Below are 20,011 nucleotides of genomic sequence, written 5' to 3'. Positions count from 1 at the left end.
GACCCAAGTAAAGGGCAGGACTTGACTTAAAGTGGGAGGGTCCTGATCACATGGAACCCATCTGTCCTTTTGGTAAATGGACACTTCACATAAGAGGAAAATTTAAATTAAAAGAAATACCAGTGAGGAGCTGGGACAAAACTCCTCTGAACACAACCGATCTGAGGAGCTGACGGCCCTTGAGGTGGGGTTCTGCTACAAAACTCCAGAGTCAGGTCGTGACGTTTATCACTTATGGTTGAAAACAGGCCCAATAACAAAGGGACCTGGGTTTGTTTAACCCAGAGAGAGAAAGTTAAAGAATAGGAAAAACTACAGAATTAACTGGTGACAACAGCTGAATGTCTACAGGAGGCTGACAGCAGCAGCAGACACAGCTGTGGTTGATCAGACACAGAAGTGGTCATCCTACGGTCCCACCCTGAGGGTCATCACCAAAGGAGGCTAAATACGCTTTCCCAGTAGCTGAAGCAAAAGGCACACTAGGATGGTCTACATGCAACTCGTCCCCTGAAACATGAAAACAGACTAGAGGCGAGTGGCCCTCAGAAGAAAATTCATCAGTTGGGTTCACAGTTCTCTACAGACCAGGCCCACTCTTCTCGGGCATTTTCTAGGCTCCCTCTTGGTCGATGAAGCTTGGCTGGCATCTCCCACAACCAGCAGTTGAGTCTACACTGTTCACACGCCAGCAGAGAGCCACACACGGCCAGTGGGTGCTGGAAACGGGTGGGCCTAGATAGAGGTGCGCCGTGAGCAGGAAAGCTTCAGTACGAGGCAGGGAAGGGAGAGCTCATCAGGAACTCTCTACACTGACTGCGGGGTCAAATCAGAACCCCGGGGCTGTCCTGCGCACTAGTTTCGCTTGTTTCTTTTTCCTGTTTTTAGTATGGCCCCTAGAAATTTAAGAGAACATGCAACTCCCCTCTGCGGCGGGCAGTTGCATTCCTCTCATCAGGCAGGCTGAACAACCAAAACAAAGCGCCCCGCCTCCCGTGCGCTGCTGCGCCACGACACACCTCAAACGTGGAGAGAAGCACGGAGAAGGGTAAGCGGCACCACGTGGCCTTCAGAGGACACACATGGCAGCGGCAGCGGTAGCGGCTCCAGTGTAGTTTCAACAAAATAATAAACTATTACACAGCACAAGGGAGCTCAGCTCAGGGCTCTGTGATGACCTAGATGGGTGGGATGGAGTAGGGTGGGAAGGAGGTCCAAGAGGGAGGGGATACATGTATGTGTGTGTGCTAAGTCACTTCAGTCAGGCCCGACTGTGCAATCCCATGGACTGTAGCCCACCAGGCTCCTCTGTCCACGGGATTCTCTAGTCAAGAATACTGGAGTAGGTTGCCATTTCCTCCTCCAGAGGATCTTCCCCACCCAGGGATTGAGCCCGCATCTCTCACGTCTCCTGCACTGGCAGGTAGGTTCTACCCACTGAACCACCTGGGAAGCCACATATGTATACATATAGCTGGTTCACTGTTGTAAAGCAGAAACGAACACATTATACAGCAATTATACCCCAATTACAAAAAAAATAAAGAATAAACATAAACAGCGAACTTTCTGGAAAGGAAATGTTCCATCTGCAGACTGTTGGTCCCCTGCTGGAAAATGTCCTGGGGACACTGCCCCATCCTGTTCCCTGGGGGACCCCACCTACCTTTGATGAGCTCCGGCCTGTAGGCCTTGCGCAGCTGCTCCAGGAAGCCCTGGTAGAAGGACTCAGCCTGCTCTGCAGGCATGGCCAGGTGGAAGTCGGGCTTGTTCCCCTTGAGGACACACTGCAGGGTGAACTGGCTGACGCACAGCACCTCGTACTGCTTGTCCATCACGCTCTTCGACCAGTGTTTCCCACCTTCATCCTCAAACACACGCAGGTTTAAGATCTTCCGGACCCTGGGGGAAAAGCCGGGTGAGAACTACCTAGAGAACCGCAAGACCCCAGACATACCCATGCCCCTAAAATGTCACCGATGCTCTGCAGACGGGGGACACTGTGCTGGCTCCATCGCCTAGAGGACGGATGACCTTGGGCAAGTTCCTTTCCTCCCTGCGCCTCATCAGTAAAAAGTGAAAGTGCTGGTCACTAAGTTGTGTCAGACTCTTCTGGACCCCGTGGACTGTAGCCTGCCAGGCTCCTCTGTCCACGGGATTTCCCAGGCAAGAATACTGGAGTGGGTTGCCATTTCCTTCTCCAGGGGTTCTTCCCCACCCAAGAATCTAACCTGGGCCTCCCGCATTGTGGCAAACTCTTTACCATCTGAGCCCTTCAGTAATGGGATAATAACAGTCCTTTATTTTCTTTTATCAGCCCCTCTAATTCACAGCAGCTTCCAGTGGGAACCGGAGCTGAGATGACGAGCCATTCTTCACTATCTGCTCCTTCAAGCTGGGGCTGTATCAAAACATGAGCTCAGTTCTATTTTCTAGAGAATTCAATCTTTACACAGGGGTAAATGATGACCCTTTTTAACAATTCAGCAAATACCCTGGAGAAAACTCATGGTCAGTGCAGAAATGCAGGAAGATCTGGGGAGAGACATTTTGACAACCATATCACAGGCTCCTTATAGCCAGACGGCTTTCCCTCTATGTGGGAATGACAAAGGACACCCACCTCAGCAAGGAAGAAGACTGGCTAACATTTATAAGGTCGGACTTGAGACAAATAACAAACAACTACCTCCATGAAAGCTGCAATTCACCCTCTGAACCCACCTGTGTGCATGATGCTGAAGACATGTTCAGAGCCTCTACAAATGCTCACTCGCCACCACTTTTGTAGGCACCCTCTGCAGGGCACATGTCCATGGCCCCTTCTCCATGGCTGAGGTCCACCTTCTGTCGAGTCCTCTCTCTGAACCACCAAGTTACGTACTAGCTCCCAGGCCCCAGCTTTTAGCCACTACACCACCCCCGCCTCCTGTGTATCTAAGGGACAGCTATGGAAACACCGACATTCGTGAAGTGGTACTGAATGGTCCTTGCCAGTCAGTAACACCTTAGCAGGAATTCGGTTCCAAGTCTAGTTTTCAACCTAACACAAAAGGGACTACTGGGCGCTGCTGCACCTTTGCTCTGGGCACCAAAGGGCAGAGAGAAAACAGATCCAAGCTTCGGAAGAAAGTGTGCCAGGTGGTGCTGGGGAGAGGAAACATGAGGACAGGCCAGTCAGGCAACAACAGTGACAAAGCTCCCACCTCAGAAGAGAGAGCACCGGCTTCCAGGTCAGGCGGCCCAGGTTCTAGTCTGGAGTCAGGCTTTGTGCTACACACACGTGCATGACAGCAGGTAACTGTCATGTAGATCCTCATGTGTCCAGTGAACAACTGAGCATTTCTGACATGTGTAACGGGGCCCAGACAGTGCATCTCAAACTGGAAACATAAACTATTCATAAGAAAAGAGGCTCCGTGTTTGCATTAGGAGAACGGCTAGAGGCTGCAAGAGCACACAGGGACAGAGGCTGAGCTGTGCTCCAGCCCGCCACTGACGTCACAGGATCTTCAATCTTCTTTTTGGCATATGGAAGATCTTCAGTTGCAGCACGTGAGATCTAGTTCCCTGACCAGGGATTGAACCTGGGGCCCCCTGCATGGAGAGCACGAAGTCTCAGCCACTGGACCAACAGGGAAGTACCTATATATACATACATGTATACATCTGTGTGTACATATTATATAAAGAACTAGCCAGCTAGCTGGACAACCAGCACGTGTCCCACCAGAACAGCAGTGATGTGGAATGCAAGATAAGATGCCTCTTACATGTGCTCCAGTTCCTTCTGCGTATCTTCCAAGGAAATACCCAGCAACACGCAGATGCCCCGTCCAATGGCGCTTATCTGCTCTCCTCCAACTGGCAAGGCAACAAAAGGGAAAAGAGATTCAGAACAAGACAGGTGCCATGAAGCACGTTTGAGTATCCACAGGAAAACTCAAACACTGCACTTGTAACTTCTCTGGCAAAGGCCCTAGGTACTGAAACATATAAGAGCTTACATTAACTCAGTATGATGATCATAGCTGCCCATTCTGATTTTACATCTGGAATGAATGAGGTGTGAAGTGAGCAACTGTGGCACACGATTTTCAGGCCTCATGTTCATTTGCGTTACTATGAGCAAGACACCTGAAATTTTCTCTGAGTCTGCCCATCTGTAACAACGGAGCTCTCCTCCCAGAGAATCCAGCTTAGCTCTGTTAGTTCTCAGAAAGGAAGTACTTGCTTTTCTTGAAAATCAGCAAACTGGGTAACACAATACAGAGTGCAAAAACATTTATGTCATAGAAAATAAATGATTCCTCTACTAACTGCAGAAAAGAGAAATATACATAAAAAATACAGCTTAAAAGTTAAGCTTCAAGTCAGCAAACTTCTATTATTTCCCAGTTTATTAAATGTTGCATTATAAGCCAATAACCTCCAAATCTCTTTGAATGATGCACCCTACCCATAAAAAAGAAAATTCTCTGTGCACAGATTTCTATTTCAAATATTTGCGTGTATTTAGAGTCAACTGTACACTCTGGGCTTCCCTGGTGGCTCAGTGGGAAAGCATCCACCTGCCAATGCAGGAGATGCAGGTTCCACCCCTTGGCTAGGAAGATCCCCAGAAGGAAATGGCAACCCACTCCAGTGTTTTTGCCTGGGAAATCCCATGGACAGAGAAGCTGGGTAGACTACAGTCTACAGGGTTGCAAGAGTCAGATACGACTTAGGGACTAAACAACAAGTACACCACACCCCCATTTCATCAATGGCGGCACACGACTTAAGCAAGAAACATTATTACAGGGGTCAGACTAAAGCCATATTTCAGATGTTTATCTTCATAATTTTCAATTTTAGGGCCAACTCGTTACTGAAGCTCATTGGATTATTGATGTTTGGTTAGTTTAGTCTGTACTGACCTAGTGTTCCAATCCAGAGAAGGGTCAACTCTGCCATGTTTTTGCTGTCTGTCTGCTTCTGCTGGATAATAATATCCACAAATGTTCCTGACAAGGCATCACATACTGTGCCATGTCCCACATCCTGCAAGCTCAGGAAAGAATGAGAAACCCCTCATTCCTGTAGGCATCTGACAAGGGACCATCTGACAGTCAGAAACCAGGAAAGTACATGCCTCGACTTATTCCTTAAACTCTTTTTACAGCTTAACGTCTCCTATTTTTATGCTTAAAAAACCAAACATTTTAATATTTTCTTCTGTGCTTTTTTTTTTTTATAATGGACTATGAGTGACAAACCACTGACTCAAAATACGAAACCAAAATCATCTATCCTGACATAAGCAGTAAACACTCAGCAGTAAACACATTTGCCTGTTTGTATGGCTTTAGAAAACTTTGGCTCTATTTGTTCTTTAATTAAATCCATGTTATTTTCCTACAGTATCAATATTTTTAAAATTTTCCCCAGAGTATATTTTTAAAACTGAAAAAATGATTATTGAACTATGTCCACCATTAAAGTAATGCCATATGCATTATAGAAATTTTTTTAAAAAACAGGAAAGAAGAAAAAAACACAGAACACCCAAAGACAAGCACTTTAGTATGTTACTGATTGATTTCCTTTAGAGATTTCCTCTACTCACAGATTTTACTCCATATTTGTTCTCAACTACCAAATAATATTGTATATAAATTTTTGTGCCTCATCTTTTAACAGCACATGGGCATGTTTTCACGTTATGAGCTTTTCCTAAACATCTTTTAGTTGTTAAACAGCTGCATTCTATCCATGGACGGACTAACCATCCTATTTGGCCAGATAAATGGCTTGCTTTCAAGTTCTCACCTCAATAAATAACACCATGGTGAAAATCTTTGTACACTAAAGTCCTTTTTTTTTAAACAGACTTTCCTGTATAGCATAGTGTTAGGTTCATAGCAAAATTGAACAGAAGGTACAGAGGTTTCCCTGCCCCCAGATAGTCCCCCCACCACCAACGTCCCTCATCAGATGGTACATTTGTTCCAAACAATGAACCTCCATGGACACGTCATCATTCAAAGTCCACAGTTTACATCAAGGGTCACTCTTGGTGCTGTGCAGTCTATGGGTTTGAACAAATGTATAATGACATGTATCCACCATGACACTATCATACAGAGAAGTGTCACTGCCCTACGAGACCTCTGGGCTCTGCTGGTTTTTCTATAATTTAAAGCTTTTTCTATAATTAGAATCAACTTCTTAGATAGAGCCTCAGAAGTACAATCACTATTTGAAGTGTTTCAAATCACTATGTGAAGAGTTTCAACATTTTCATAATGTGGTATTGTCCTAATAAATTATGCACCAAAGCCTTGAAATGATACTCTCCTTTTGGAGAAGTTATGTCCTTCCCTAGGGATGTTTTATTATAGACAAATGGATTTCTAAGGGAAAAAACACAGGGCTAGGAAAGACCTGAGATATTTAGTCAATATAAATTTATTTTGTATAAATAAAAATTTATTTTATAAGTAAGCTAAAATAAATTTAGTTTATTTGATGCCATGTATGTTGGCACCATACAAGACCTCTTCTTTGAGAAGAATTCAGCACCTAATTAATCCATTCAAACCCAACCAATCTCTTTCCAACATTCTATGAATCTATTCGGATTTCAGCTCATAAAGCTGAGTGACGAATTTAAAAAAGAGGTACGTATGTATATGTGTAACTGATTCACTTTGCTATGCACCTGAAACACACCATTGTAAATTAACTATACTCCAATAAAAATTAAAGAAAAAGCTGAGTGATAGACATGGGGGTTACTGTACTGTTCCATCCATGTAAACATATGAATATGTCTGAAATGTTCCATCATTTTAAAGTTTTTAAAATTAGATGATCACAATAACCATGCTAAGGCATCAATGTGCCCGACCATGTTCATAAAGGAGGCTACTACATAATGTGACTCCTAATATTCTACTCTGTCACTCATAAAATCGGAAGTGACATTTTAGAGCCTTTGAAATAAAATGCCACTCACAAAAGGCCACATGGCAGTGGAGCCAGTCACATCCTAAAGGAATCAGAAAATCTCTCGGTTGTAATTCAAGTAGAAGGCCTGGCTAACCAAAGGCTCCTCCAGCACTGTGAGAGAACTCCACCTTATTAACTCCTAACCACAGTTAGCACTCTTCCCTGTTTTTTCTTTTTTTTTTTTAATATGCAGGATGGTTTCTATGTTGTTTTTAACCCAAAGCATGTAATTTAAATAGTAAACTAAAATCATTCAAACTATGCAGCTTATCTCACAGAATCATGTTTTTAATCAGGTTGGCACAATGGAGTTGTTGGTTAGGACCAAAACTTAACATTCTGCAAAGTCTGCTCACTGCTCATGACGATCACATTGAGCAGACTGCAAAATTCTTCTCAAAAAAAAAAAAAAAGGCAATAAACCCCAGAGTTATACTATCCCCCCCGTTACTCCAGGACCATATCGCAAACCAGTTACCAAAACACCTTAGAAATCATGTTCTGAAAAGTAGAATCTCAGATCTAAATATATGGTTTTACCGAGTTTGATGGTTTCTTTAGGGGAGTTTGCTGTTTTGTTCTTAAAGCTAGTTTCTTGGACACAAAAACACGCGTTTGGTATACACTGGCTTGAGGGTAGGGTTATCTACAAGTGCCTGAAGGGAAACAATACTAGAATTCTGCCAATAAGAATAGGAAAGACTAGAAGACAATGTAGTTAGTCATTCCAAAAAATAAATAAATGTTAACATCTTTATGATCTTGTCTGAGTTTTGAAACAATTCCCTTGTACCCACTAGTCATCTGGCCCCCTGATGTCCACACTAGACCACAAGTGACCAAGAGACAGACAGGGCTGAGTGGCTCGGTCCAGGAGAGACTGGCGGAAAGAAACACCTCCTGATGCTGCAGGGTCTCCCCGGGTCACGGGGGCGAACACCTGTCAGGAGCGCGCACCTCGCGGGGCGTCCAGCTCCAGGAAGACCCGGACACGGAGAAAACCCGGGGGGGTGGGGAGGTAGAGAAAGGCACAAACGCCGCGGGGAGCGGCTGGGGAGGAGCTGCGCGCTCCGGAGACGCCCCCCCCACGCGCAGTCCAGCAACACCCCGCGGAAGGGCGGGCCGGGGGACGCCCGGGAGCGCGGCCGTCCGCGCTCCGAACAAAAGCAAGCGCCGCTGAAGACGATGGTCTCCGCGTCCCTCAGCGGAGACCCGGCGGCCCTTGCAGAGCGCCGCGGGCCGGGGAACAGAGGGGCGGTGGGGGGGCTCGGGGCCGCGGGGCTGGGATCGCCCGGGGGCGGCGCCCGGGAGAACCCTTGGCAAGGGCGGCCGGGCGCGGGGTCAGGGCGGCTCCTCCCGGCCCCGCCCGACTGACCTGTGACGCTGGCCCGGGTGACGCGCTGCACCACGGCCTTCATGGCGGCGGCTGCGGCGAGCGGGGCGGCGCCGGGCGGCTTCCGGCCTCGGGGACTCCGCGGGCGGCGCGGCGGCCGGCGCCCTCTGCCGGGGATACCCGGAAACGCGCCCCGGCGCGGCCCCGCCGGCCTCGCCCACCGCAGGTTGGTCCCGCCCTCCATGTAGCCCCGCCCCGCGGTGGGCCCCGCCACTCCCCGTTCTTGCCCACCCAGAGCTGAGCCCCGCCCAGACTCCACCCTTTTCCCGGCCCCCACTCCTAGGCAGACTCACAGGTGCTGTTTCTGCTCACATCCCGCCAGTCATCCCTGCATCCCAGCTTTGTCCTGATTCCTAATCCTAACCGTGTTCCTCCTGCCGTTTTCTCACCCCTCTGACCCCAGATCCTCCCAAATTCCTTTTCCCTTGTCCTCCTGCCTCTGCAGCTCCTCAGAAACCAGACAGAAGATCTGCTGCCTAAAATAGCCATCTAACTGTTTAGGTCAATCCTAAAGGAAATTAACCCTGAACATTCGTTAGAAGGACGGATGCTGAAGCTCAACTTTGCCACCTGATGCGAGGAGCCAACTCCTTAGAAAAGACCCTGATGCTGGGAAACATTGAAGGCAGGAGTTTTCCTGCAACAGAGCAACAGAGATGGTTGGATGGCATCACCGACTCAACGAACATGAGTTTGAATAAGCTCTGGGAGATGGTGAAGGACGGAAGCCTGGTGTTCTGCAGTCCGTGAGATCGCAGAGTCGGACACAACTGAGCAGTACAACAACAAAAACTGTTTAAGTACTCATTTGACCTACCTGTTTCCTGCAGAGATACATGATTCTGTAATTCTAATTCCTTCTCTAATCCTATTTGGCCTCTCTCACAGGATTATTAGAAGGTTTGAATAAAATACACTGTGTAAAAGTGCTTGGAAAGCTGCAAAGGACTGTAAAAATATTACCCTAACAATCATTGTCACAGATTAAAAAAAAAAAAAACTCCTCTGAGTGTGTCTTCTTCGGTCTGATAGTGCTGGTGGATACACAGGAATGGGGTTCCTGATATTCCTGAACAAAACTCGGGTCTGCCCTGCCCTGCTTTTGTGCTGAGCACCTCAGAAATGGCAGCTAGTTTATGGTCTTTTTGTATATTAGTTTTCATAATTGTGGGCTTCCCAGGTGGTTCAGTGGTAAAGAATTCGGCTGCCAATGCAGGAGACTCGGGTTCCATTCCTGGGTCAGGGAAAATCCCCTGGAGAAGGAAATGGCACCAACTCCAGTATGCTGCTGCTACTGCTAAGTCGCTTCAATCGTGTCCGACTCTGTGTGACCCCATAGATGGCAGCCCACCAGGCTCTGCTGTCCCTGGGATTCTCCAGGCAAGAACATTGGAGTGGGTTGCCACTTCCTTCTCCAATGCATGAAAGTGAAAAGTGAAAGTGAAGTCGCTCAGTCATGTCTGACTCTTCAAGACCCCATGGACTGCAGCCTACCAGGCTCCTCCATCCATGGGGTTTTCCAGGCAAGAGTACTGGAGTGGGTTGCCATTGCCTTCTCTGAACTCCAGTATACTTGCCTGGGAAATTCTATGGACAGAGAAGCCTGACAGGCTACAGTTCACGGGATCCCAAGAGTCAGACATGACTTGGCTACTAAGCACACATCCACATTCCTTTCTGCCCCACTGTGACTGTGCATGGGTGCTGTTATTTGTGGTCCCTTATAGGTTCTTTGAATGCTGTTGCTGGAGTTAACATCTGTCCAGGTGCAAGCACTCAGGTCAAAGGTCCCAGGTTTCAGCCTGTGTCACCCCAACCCTTCTCTCCTGAAACAGGTCACAAACTCTCATGTGAGAGATACCCCCTCTATACCAGGAGGAAAGGAGAAGTCTTATTTCCAAAGACAAAAGCTCACCAAGAAGAATCTGAACCAACAAGCTTTGCAGTTTCCCCCAGTTTACTTCCTACCTCATATTCCTTAACCTGTCATGTTCCTCCATGATTCTTCATGTCTCATCAAACCTAATGACAAAAACACACATACACACACACACACACACACACACAACCACAGGCATGCTTCTTTAGGTCTTCATCTCCTTATCAAGACTCTCATGTCATGTAAGTGAAGTGTAAGTTGCTCAGTCATCTGACTCTTTGCAACCCCATGGACTGTAGCATGCCAGCCTCCTCTGTCCAAGGAATTCTCCAGGCAAGAGTACTGGAGTGGGTAGCTGAAAACTATATAAATTTGTATGTTTTTCTCCAGTTCATTTGTCTATCACTGCTTCCTTGGTGGCTCAGAGGTTAAAGTGTCTGCCTCCAATGCAGGAGACCCAGGTTCGATCCCTGGGTCAGGAAGATCCCCTGGAGAAGGAAATGGCAATCCACTCCAGTATTCTTGCCTGGAGAATCCCATGGACGGAGAAGCCTAGTAGGTTACAGTCCACGGGGTCACAAAGAGTCGGACACGACTGAGCGACTTCACCTTCACCTTACTTTTTCAGACCTGAAGAGAATGAGGAAAACTTTTTCCTCCCCTACAAGAGAAAGTTTCAAGTAGAGAACAAGGAACAGTCATTTGGGCAGAAAAGACTACAAAATAGTAAACTGGAATGTTAAATACTATGGGGAAACAGTGGGAACAGTGGCAGACTTTATTTTTTTGGGCTCCATAATCACTGTAGATGGTGATTGCAGCCATGAAATTAAAAAACGCTTGCTCCTTGGAAGAAAAGTTATGACCAACCTAGATAGCATATTCAAAAGCAGACACTACCTTGCCAACAAAGGTCCATCTAGTCAAGGCTATGGTTTTTCCTGTGGTCATGTATGGATGTGAGAGTTGGACTGTGAAGAAAGCTGAGCGCTGAAGAATTTATGCTTTTAAACTGTGGTGCCGGAGAAGACTCTTGAGAGTCCCTTGGACTGCAAGGAGATCCAACCAGTCCATTCTGAAGAAGATCAGCCATGGGATCTCTTTGGAAGGAATGATGCTAAAGCTGAAACTCCAGTACTCTGGCCACCTCATGCGAAGAGTTGACTCATTGGAAAAGACTCTGATGCTGGGAGGGATTGGGAGCAGGAGAAGGGGACGACAGAGGATGAGATGGCTGGATGGCATTACTGACTCAGTGGACATGAGTTTGAGAAAGCTCCGGGAGATGGTAAAGGACAGGGAAGACTGGCATGCCATCCTCCATGGGGTCACAGAGTCCAACACGACCGAGTGACTGAACAACAACAACTACAGAGTAACTAGAGGAATCCTTCAAAAACGTCAAGGAAAAGAAAATCTGAGATACTTTTCCAAGTTAAACAGAGCTTTTCTTTTCCATTTTTGGCACCACACAGCAGACAGGATCTCGGTTCCCCAACCAACAACAGAACCCGGACCCCCAGCAGTGAAAGTTCCAAGTCCTAACCATTGGACTGCCAGGAAATTCCACGTCCATACATGTATTTCATATACATCTCCTTCTGATTTAGATGCATTTGCGTGGGTTTGTCACTTGCAACCAACAGAGACCAGTGGAGAGAACCCTGAAGCACTAGAGGGCAGGGACCCTGATGTCCTCACTTTGTACCCCCATCTCTAGAATACTAGTAGCCACTGTTGGGGTTTAATCCACATCAGCTGAAAGGATGAGGGTATCTGTGCTGCTACTAAAGAACAGATGGAGTCTACTGAATCCAGGAGTTATGTCCCAATTCATAATACACTTATCAAGCACCCACATAGTACACAAAGGGCTGCTCCAAGTCCCAAACTAAACATGGAGGTTTCCCAAACCTAATCTTAAAGGGACCACAAAAGCTCTGTTTGACAGCAATATGAAAGAAGTATAAAGTTACATCAACTAATTTCAGAAAACCAAGTTTACAAAGTTCAATATGATATTTCACTTCAATCTTTCACTCCTGTGAATACAGAAGGACACCCGCTGAATATGCAATTTACTTTTCTTCAAAGGGCTATTTATTGCCTATTTTTTATTTTATTTTACAGCAAACTTAAATGTATTCACTTTTCACAAGTGGAAAGTGGAAATCAAGGTATCTCTCAAATGTATATGCTGAACCAAAGTTCTGTTTTCAGAGTTCGGCAGTCAATCATGATTTTGGTCCAGGGCCACCAGTCCATGATTTCAAATAGTTGATGATCCTGGCAGTAACTGGAACAAAATCTTCTCTATATGTGACAATCGTTTCCACATAAAAGCCTTTTGGGGGCTCAAATAGTTCGTTTCTTGAGGCATCCTTTTGTTCTACTTTATCACCTTAAAAAGAAAAAAAAAAGGAACATCTGCATCATTAACTTTTTAATCTTTTTTTATTAAAGTATCACTAACTTCTAACTATACAGCAGTCATTAGAATTATTAGTATAGTCTTGAAAACTAAATAAGCTAAGGTAAGAATTACACCATCCCATCAGATTCCTGACACCCATCGTCTGTCAAAAGTAATTTTTTAAATAATTTTTTTTTAAATGACCACTATAGGGGACTTCCCTGGTAGTCCAGACGCTAAGACTCGGAGTTCCTAATGCAAGGGGTCCCATTTCAATCCCTAATCAGGGAACTAGATCCCACATGCCACAACCAAGACACCCGAAGTCAATAAATAAATGTGCTTTTTTTTTTTTTTTCAAATGACCACTCAGAGATAATTGTTTTAAAACGCTCAATACTGGACATGTACACTTTCAGGCCACTGGTAATTTTCAACACCAAACGAAATCATCAGCACAGTTTTTCCATAAAAAGCTTTACTGAAATATATTTTTCATATACACATTTAACTCACTTAAGATATATAATTCCGTAGTTTTTAGTCTTTTCAAATCTGTGCAATCAGCACCAAATAAAGTTTAGAATACCAGACACACACACACACACACACACAAACCCTGATTTTTTTAGCAGTCGCTCCCCACCAACTCTAGCCTTCAGCCCCAGGCAACCCCTACTCTGGAGGAAACTAGATTTACAGCCCATTTCTGAAAGCTGGAGGATTTCCTCTTTGGTAGGGAATCTATTGGGAAAATTTCAATACTCCAGCAGGTTCAAGTCCTGAAATCTTTTGCTCGCTGAACGGGAGGAGGGTTGATGCTATAGGAGCATCGCCACTTTAAACCACCTTCTAGTGTCTTTTGACATTTCACTGGGAACCTCGCAGATTCTTCAAATTCTGAGGACAGGGACGGCCTCGTTCAATAACTCACTAAGGTCGGGGGAAAAGGCTCTAAAAGGCCTTTCCTGCCTGGTTCCATGATAACGATAAACAGTCGCCCCAGTGCTCCGTAGAATAAACCCGGGGAAGCGGCACCGCGAAGCCACTTCCGCTAACCGCCCGGACACGGGCCACGGAAGGCCGCGCGTCTGCGGAGGTCATGCCCGAGAGCCGTACCTGGCGGCTTGCTCTTTTTCTGACTCAAAAAAATCAAGGAGCCCAGCAGGGTCCAGGCGCCCAGTCCGTAAACTACTGACATCCGCCGGTACCAACTAAGGGCTTGCGCCGGCCGCATGACACCGCCGCGTACACCACACTCCTCCTAGTCTAGGGTGAAGGCAGGCCTTCCGGTCTGCGCGTCACCGTCGCCGCCTCCAATGAAGAGCCGCTCTGGGAAGCCGCTTCCGGCGCTGGCCCCCGATGCATCCTGGGGCGTGTAGTACGGACGTCCCGCCCGGAAAGAACTCAGGTGTTGGGCTGGGGTCGAGGGCTTCCGTCTTTTTGCCTGGAACCCACGACCTTGCCTTCCACGTGACGACGGCCTATGACAGCTTCTCTCAAGCAGACCTCTGAGTTCAGCTCAGTTCAGTCGCTCAGTCGTATCTGACTCTTTGCGACCCCATGGACAGCAGCGCGCCAGGCTTCCCTGTCCATCACCAACTTCTGGACCTTGCCCAGACTCCTCCATCCATTCGGTGACACCATCCAACCATCTCATCCTCTGTCGTCCCCTTCTCCTGCCTTCAATCTTTCCCAGCATCAGGGTCTTTTCCAATGAGTCAGTTCTTCCCATCAAGTGGCCAAAGTATTGGAGCTTGCATAATTGTAACGGCATGTCTTACAAAAGCTTCAGGTGGCACTTGTTTTGGGGGTTTTTTTTTTGGACCCCTTAGCTTGTGTCCTGACCAGGGATGAATCCAAGACCCCTGCACTGGAAGCAGAGCCTTAATTACTGGACTGCCAAGGAAATCCCCGGCGCTTATTTTTATCGTTATATAGTTGATTTACAGTGGTGTAGTTTCAGGTGTAGAGCAAAGTGAATCTGTTTACATATACATAGATCCCCTTTTCTAGATTCTTTCCCATATAGGTCATTACAGAGTATCGAGTAGAGTTTCCTGTACTATAGATTAGGTCCTTATTACTCCTGGAAACTAACAGAGGAGTCCAACAAAAGAAATTACTGGGTGACAGCTGTCATAGCAATTGTGTGTTAGTTGCTCAGTCATCTCCAACTCTCTGTGACCTCATGGACTGTGTAGCCCTGTAGGCTCTTCTGTCCATGGGATCCTCCAGGCAAGAATACCAGAGTGGGTTGCCATGCCCTCCTCCAGGGGATCTTCTGGACCCAGGGATCAAACCCAGGTCTCCTGCAGCCCAAGCAGATTGTTTACCATCTTAGCCATTAGGGGCCTATGTAAAAGAGGACATAACCTCAAAACAAGAATGAACTCCACTGGGTAGAACAGCTAGAATTTTTATAATTGAGGTAACGCTGGTTTGTAACGTTTCACATGTACACTATAATTCAAGTGCTGTATGCACTGCAGTGACTTCACTACCACAACCCCTAGTGTCCCTCCATCACAGCACAACAGACCCCCCTTAATCCATTTCACCCTTCCCCATCCCTCCTCCACTGGTAACCACCAATGTGTTCTCTATATCTCAGGTGAGGGAGGGACAGTGCCACTCCAGACCACTTGGCCTCAACAGCTGCACATTATTTCTTAACGTTTCCTTATCTGTTAATATTTGGACAGTAAATGAAGATTAAGTTCAGGAATTACTTGTTGGAGAATTTACATAAAACATACTCAATACTTACAGAGACTTCAGAAATCAAATATGTATTAGCATTATTTTAACCAGTGCTTTCTTCATCCAGATTTATTTCCTTTCTGATCATTATGATTTTCATGTAAGCAAGTTGCCAAAATACATTAGCTCTGATTTTATACAGACTCTAAAAGTTAGGATACAAAAAGCATATAAACTACCAATACCAAAATGTTTATGACCTTATAATTTTATGGAGTAAGAAAAGGGCACAGATAAGGAATACAAATAAATTAAAATCTAAAGAGTTACTAACACTTCCTTTGATTATTTATTAAAATCCACTGGCCAAGTAAGAGGAATGTTAAGCCTTTATAAACAACTGTGAACACAAAGTGACAATGTTTTCTTCCATTCCCTGCCTATATCCTTAGTTCAACAAGCACTGGAGACAGCCAGCTTCTTCAGATGGTCCATGAACACCTGCAGGCTAACGTCATCAGTGAGGATGGGCGCTCCCGTTTCCTGAAATGAAACGACAAGGGTTTACTGGCAGGTATCTTAAAAGCTGGTTAGAATTCATGAATTAGGGATTTTCCCCTCAGGAAACTAGAAGTGCTGTCCCTCTGCCAAGAATACTCCTGCCACCCATGCCCATCCCCTACCAAGCTAATTTTTTCAAGTGAAGCATAGTTTCCTCACAAAACCCTCCCTGATCCACTAAGATCTGGCCATCCCTGCCACTACACAGTTCTGAGCACATGCTCTCTTACTTCATCCTCTGTGTAATTCTCAGGACTCCTCCAGGGCTGGCTCCCACATGACAGAATTCAAAAGAGCAACAAACTCACCATTAGGAGTAAGAAACATTAACATCTTTTCTTAAAAACTTATAGAACTATACAGATAATCAGCAGGGGTATATAAGAATTCAACATCACCATCAACTAACAGGACCTAGCTGACATTTATAGAACAGTCTATAAATCTATCCAACAGCAGAATACCCAATCAAGTGACCATGGAACATACAGGCCAAACAGACCATATCCTAGCCCATAAAACAAACCATCAAATTTTTTAAAAACTGAAATAATGCAAAGTATATTGTTTAACCACAATGGAATCAAAATAAAATCAATAACTAAAGACAAAGAGAAAATCTCTGGAAACTAAACAACACTTATAATCCAAAAGACAAAAAAGAACTCTCAAAGGAAATTTTAGAAAATGTATCAAACTGAATGAAAACAAGAATACAACAATCAAAACTTGTGGGACACAGCAAAAGTGGAGCTGCAAAGGGATTCTGAAGCACTAAATGCATACACTGAAGAAGCGAAAAGTCTCAAATCAATAATCTAAACTCCTACCCCCAAGAACCCAGAAAATGAAAGATATAAACCCACAGCAAGCAGAAGAAAATAAAGACTAGAGCAGAAATCAATGACCCAGAAAACAGATAAGAGGACAAGAAAAGGAAGTAACAGGTTTTGAATTGGAATGGAAGAAATAAACTGCTCCTACTTGGAGAAGTCTGTAAAAAATCCCAAGGAATCTACCAAAAAACCCTCAAATGTAGTAAGTGACTCAGGAAGGTCACAGGACACAAGTCTACAAAAATAACTTTATGTTATGCTTGCTGATTTATGATTCTTTGATTTTACGATGGCATAAAAGCAATACTCATTCAGTAGAAATCATACACCACATTTTACATCTTGAGTTTTGGTCTCTTTCCAGGCTAGTGATACACAGCCCCAGTTTCCTGTGATGCTAGGCAGGTCCCAGTCAGCCACACTAATCACATGGGTGAACAACTAAAACACTTACAACCATTCTGACCCAGACAACTGCTCTTGCTTTTCACTTTCAGTTCAGTATTTAATAAGTTACATGAGATACTCAATACATTTTGTGTTATTATAAAATATGTTTTGTATTAGATGGTTTTGCCTCACTATAGGCTAATATAAGTGCTCTGAGCATATTTAAGGTAGACCAGACTAAGCTATGATGTTTGGCAGGTTAGGTGTATTAAATGCATTTTCAACTTATGATGCATTTATGCAGATGTAATCCCACTGTAAGTTAAAGACCTGTACTAGCAATGAATAACTGGATACTGAAATTAAAAATACAGTATCACTGAGAGTCACTCAAGAAAAAAAGAAAAACTGATGAAAGAAATAAAAACAGACTTAATAAATGGAGAGATGTACTGAGTTCACAGATAGGAAAGCTCAATAAAGGTGCCAACTCTACCCAAATTGACAGAGAGGTTCAATGCAATTCTTATCAAACTTCCAGCAAGATTTTTTAAAAATAGATACAAGATTATTGTACAACTCATATGGAAATGCAAAGAAATCAGAATAGTTAAGGCAGTTTTGAAAAAAAAGTAACAGAAACCAGTCTACCTGATTTCAAAATTTACTATTCAGCTACAATAACCAGAACTATATAGTGTTAGTAGAGAGACAGAAATATATTTCAACAGGACAGAACAGAAGCCCCAGAAGTAGACTCACACAAATATGCCCAAATAATCTCTGACAAATATGCAAAAGCAATCAATGGAAGAAAGGTAGCCTTTTCAAGTAATGGTACCGGAGCAATTGGACACCCGTCAACAAAAAATAAACCTAAGCCTCACATCTCATACAAAAATTAACTCAAAATGGATCACAGACTGAAACGCAAATTTAAAGTAAAAGAAGTCACAGGAGATATTTGGAATCTAGGGTAAGACAAAGATTTCTTGACATCAAAAACACAATCCATTAAAAAAAAGCACACTTCATAGAAATAACTTTTGCTTTGCCAAAGACCTTGTGAAGACAATGTATACACAAACCAGAAGTGAGAGAAAACACATGCAAACCATGAATCTGACAGAAGATTAGCATCAAGAATATATAACTAACTCTCAAAACTCAATCGTTTAAAAAAAAATCCAATTAAAACATAGACAAAAGACACAGACTTCACTGAAGAAGACACAAAGATGAGAAAGCACCAAAAAAGATGTCCAACATCACTAGCTATTAGGAAAATGTAAATCAAAACCACAATGTTATACCACTCACATCTGTCAGGACAGCTAAAATAAGAATAATGACAACATCATATGCAGACAAGGATAGAGAAACAACGCTTCATACACTGCAGCTGGGGATATAAAAGGAGACAGTCACTCTGAAAAAGAGTATGGCAGTTTCTTTAAAAACTGTGTAACTATCAGCCAACTCAACTAATGAACTCCTAGGCATTTATCACAGAGAAATGAAGACTTATGTTCAAGAAACTTGTACAAGAATGTTTACAGCAGCTTTATTCCTAATGGCCAGAAACTGTGAACACCACAGCTGTCCTTCATGGATGAATGATAAACTGCAGTATGTCTACTGGAACACTACTCAACCAATGAAAGAGCAAATTATCCACATATTCAACAACCTGGATCTCTAGATAAGCATGCTGAGGGGAGAAAGGCCAGTCCCCCAAGATTATGTGCCATGTGGTTTCCTACATGTTCACTGATTTGCAAAAGTTTCTGCTATACAGCAAAGTGATTCAGCTACATGTACATGTGTAAATATAAGCTTTTTCACACTCTTTTCCATCACGGTTTATTACAGGATGTTGAATATAGTTCCCTGTGGAACCTTTTTCATGAGAAAATTACAGAAATGGAAACCAGGAGAAGAGCTGCCAGGTGTCAGGGAAAGGGTGGAGGCGGGAGGAATGTGAGTGTCACTATAAAATGCAACACAAGAGACCCCTGTGGAGATGGAAATGCATATCTTGACCTCATCAATGTCCATATCCTGGTTATGATAGTTATAGCTCTGCAAGATGTTACCACTGGGGGAACTGGGTTAAGGTATAGGGGATCTCTCTGTTATTTCATACAACTGCATATAAATTTTTAAAATTACCACCCCCAAGAATGCTCTAAGAATGTACAATGAAAAATAAGACTCATCTGAGGGAGATATAAATGCTGGGAATAATCAGATAAAGAAGGAAGCTGGAGCTGAGAAGTGAAGAGGAGGGAGGAGTAGTGGTGAGCAGGAGCAGAGAGGAGACAGAGCAGGAAGCGGAGGGCTTGGGGAGACGCTGCGTGTCTCTGAGGGGAGCACATGGAGGTCACAGTTCAGCATCCGGTCCTTTGGCCTGAACCCATCGAACTCCACTGTACACTCCAGAAGGGGATCCATATGTCTCCCTGCCCCTAGCCTACACAGTAGACTCTAGTCGCCCCCTTATCCACAGTGGACAAGTTCCAAGACTCTAGTGCCTGACACCACACATGGGTAGAATGGAACTCTGCATATACTGAAGTTTTCCTATACAGGTGTTGACAGGCAGGTGGCGTGGACAGTGTGGATACACCAGACAGAGAGAACACGGGTGAGAGGGAACAGGAAGGTGTGAGGCTTCACCAGGCTACTCAGAATGGTGTGTAATCAAAAGTCATGAATTACTATTTCTGACCACTTTCTCAGGTAACTGAAACCTTATAAACTGAAAATGTTGGTAACAGAAAATTTCTATATTAGTCAAAGTTTTCTTCCCAGCAAAACACCCAAATTACTATCTCTGAGCC

At 44.5% G+C, this 20,011-nt stretch overlaps 3 protein-coding genes and 1 non-coding gene across 10 annotated transcripts in view; 1 reads left to right on the top strand and 3 right to left on the bottom strand.

Moving 5' to 3' along the window:
* The window catches only part of DTD1 (D-aminoacyl-tRNA deacylase 1), a 76,751-nt gene extending 68,132 nt beyond the window's left edge, over window positions 1-8,619 (bottom strand). Inside the window, exons 1-3 of the mRNA XM_069547819.1 lie at window positions 8,369-8,619; window positions 3,774-3,864; window positions 1,667-1,902 (exon numbers count right to left, since the gene is read on the bottom strand). Coding sequence (XP_069403920.1) covers window positions 1,667-1,902; window positions 3,774-3,864; window positions 8,369-8,570 — 529 coding nt within the window. The 5' untranslated portion in view covers window positions 8,571-8,619. The remainder of the gene's footprint in view (window positions 1-1,666; window positions 1,903-3,773; window positions 3,865-8,368) is intronic.
* Window positions 8,620-10,675: 2,056 nt separating this feature from the next.
* Window positions 10,676-10,748, top strand: TRNAW-CCA (transfer RNA tryptophan (anticodon CCA)). The gene has a single exon. It is a non-coding gene; the product is annotated as a tRNA-Trp (tRNA).
* Window positions 10,749-12,342: 1,594 nt separating this feature from the next.
* Window positions 12,343-13,978, bottom strand: SMIM26 (small integral membrane protein 26). Its single transcript, XM_069547818.1, has 2 exons — window positions 13,798-13,978; window positions 12,343-12,666 (listed from the first exon to the last, which is right to left on the bottom strand). The coding sequence occupies exons 1-2, from the start codon at window positions 13,913-13,915 to the stop codon at window positions 12,500-12,502; spliced, it is 285 nt and encodes a 94-aa protein (XP_069403919.1). The 5' UTR covers window positions 13,916-13,978; the 3' UTR covers window positions 12,343-12,499.
* A 1,504-nt stretch (window positions 13,979-15,482) lies between these two features.
* Window positions 15,483-20,011, bottom strand: part of SEC23B (SEC23 homolog B, COPII coat complex component) — a 34,074-nt gene continuing 29,545 nt past the window's right edge. For all 7 annotated transcript variants that reach the window (XM_069547811.1, XM_069547814.1, XM_069547816.1 and 4 more), the window contains one exon: window positions 15,483-15,924. In XM_069547811.1, the coding sequence (XP_069403912.1) occupies window positions 15,835-15,924 (90 nt within the window). In that variant the 3' untranslated portion in view covers window positions 15,483-15,834. The remainder of the gene's footprint in view (window positions 15,925-20,011) is intronic.

The sequence above is a fragment of the Ovis canadensis genome, chromosome 13 (genome assembly GCF_042477335.2).
Source record: "Ovis canadensis isolate MfBH-ARS-UI-01 breed Bighorn chromosome 13, ARS-UI_OviCan_v2, whole genome shotgun sequence".
In the NCBI taxonomy this organism is placed as follows: domain Eukaryota; kingdom Metazoa; phylum Chordata; class Mammalia; order Artiodactyla; family Bovidae; genus Ovis; species Ovis canadensis.
This window is presented reverse-complemented; position numbering and strand designations above follow the sequence as displayed.

Coding starts and splice junctions, on each gene's coding strand:
- SMIM26 (XM_069547818.1), bottom strand. CDS start 13,915: ATGCGGCCGGCGCAAGCCCTTAGTTGGTACCGGCGGATGTCAGTAGTT. Junction 12,667..13,797: donor GAAAAAGAGCAAGCCGCCAG/GTACGGCTCTCG, acceptor TTTCTTTTTAAG/GTGATAAAGTAGAACAAAAG.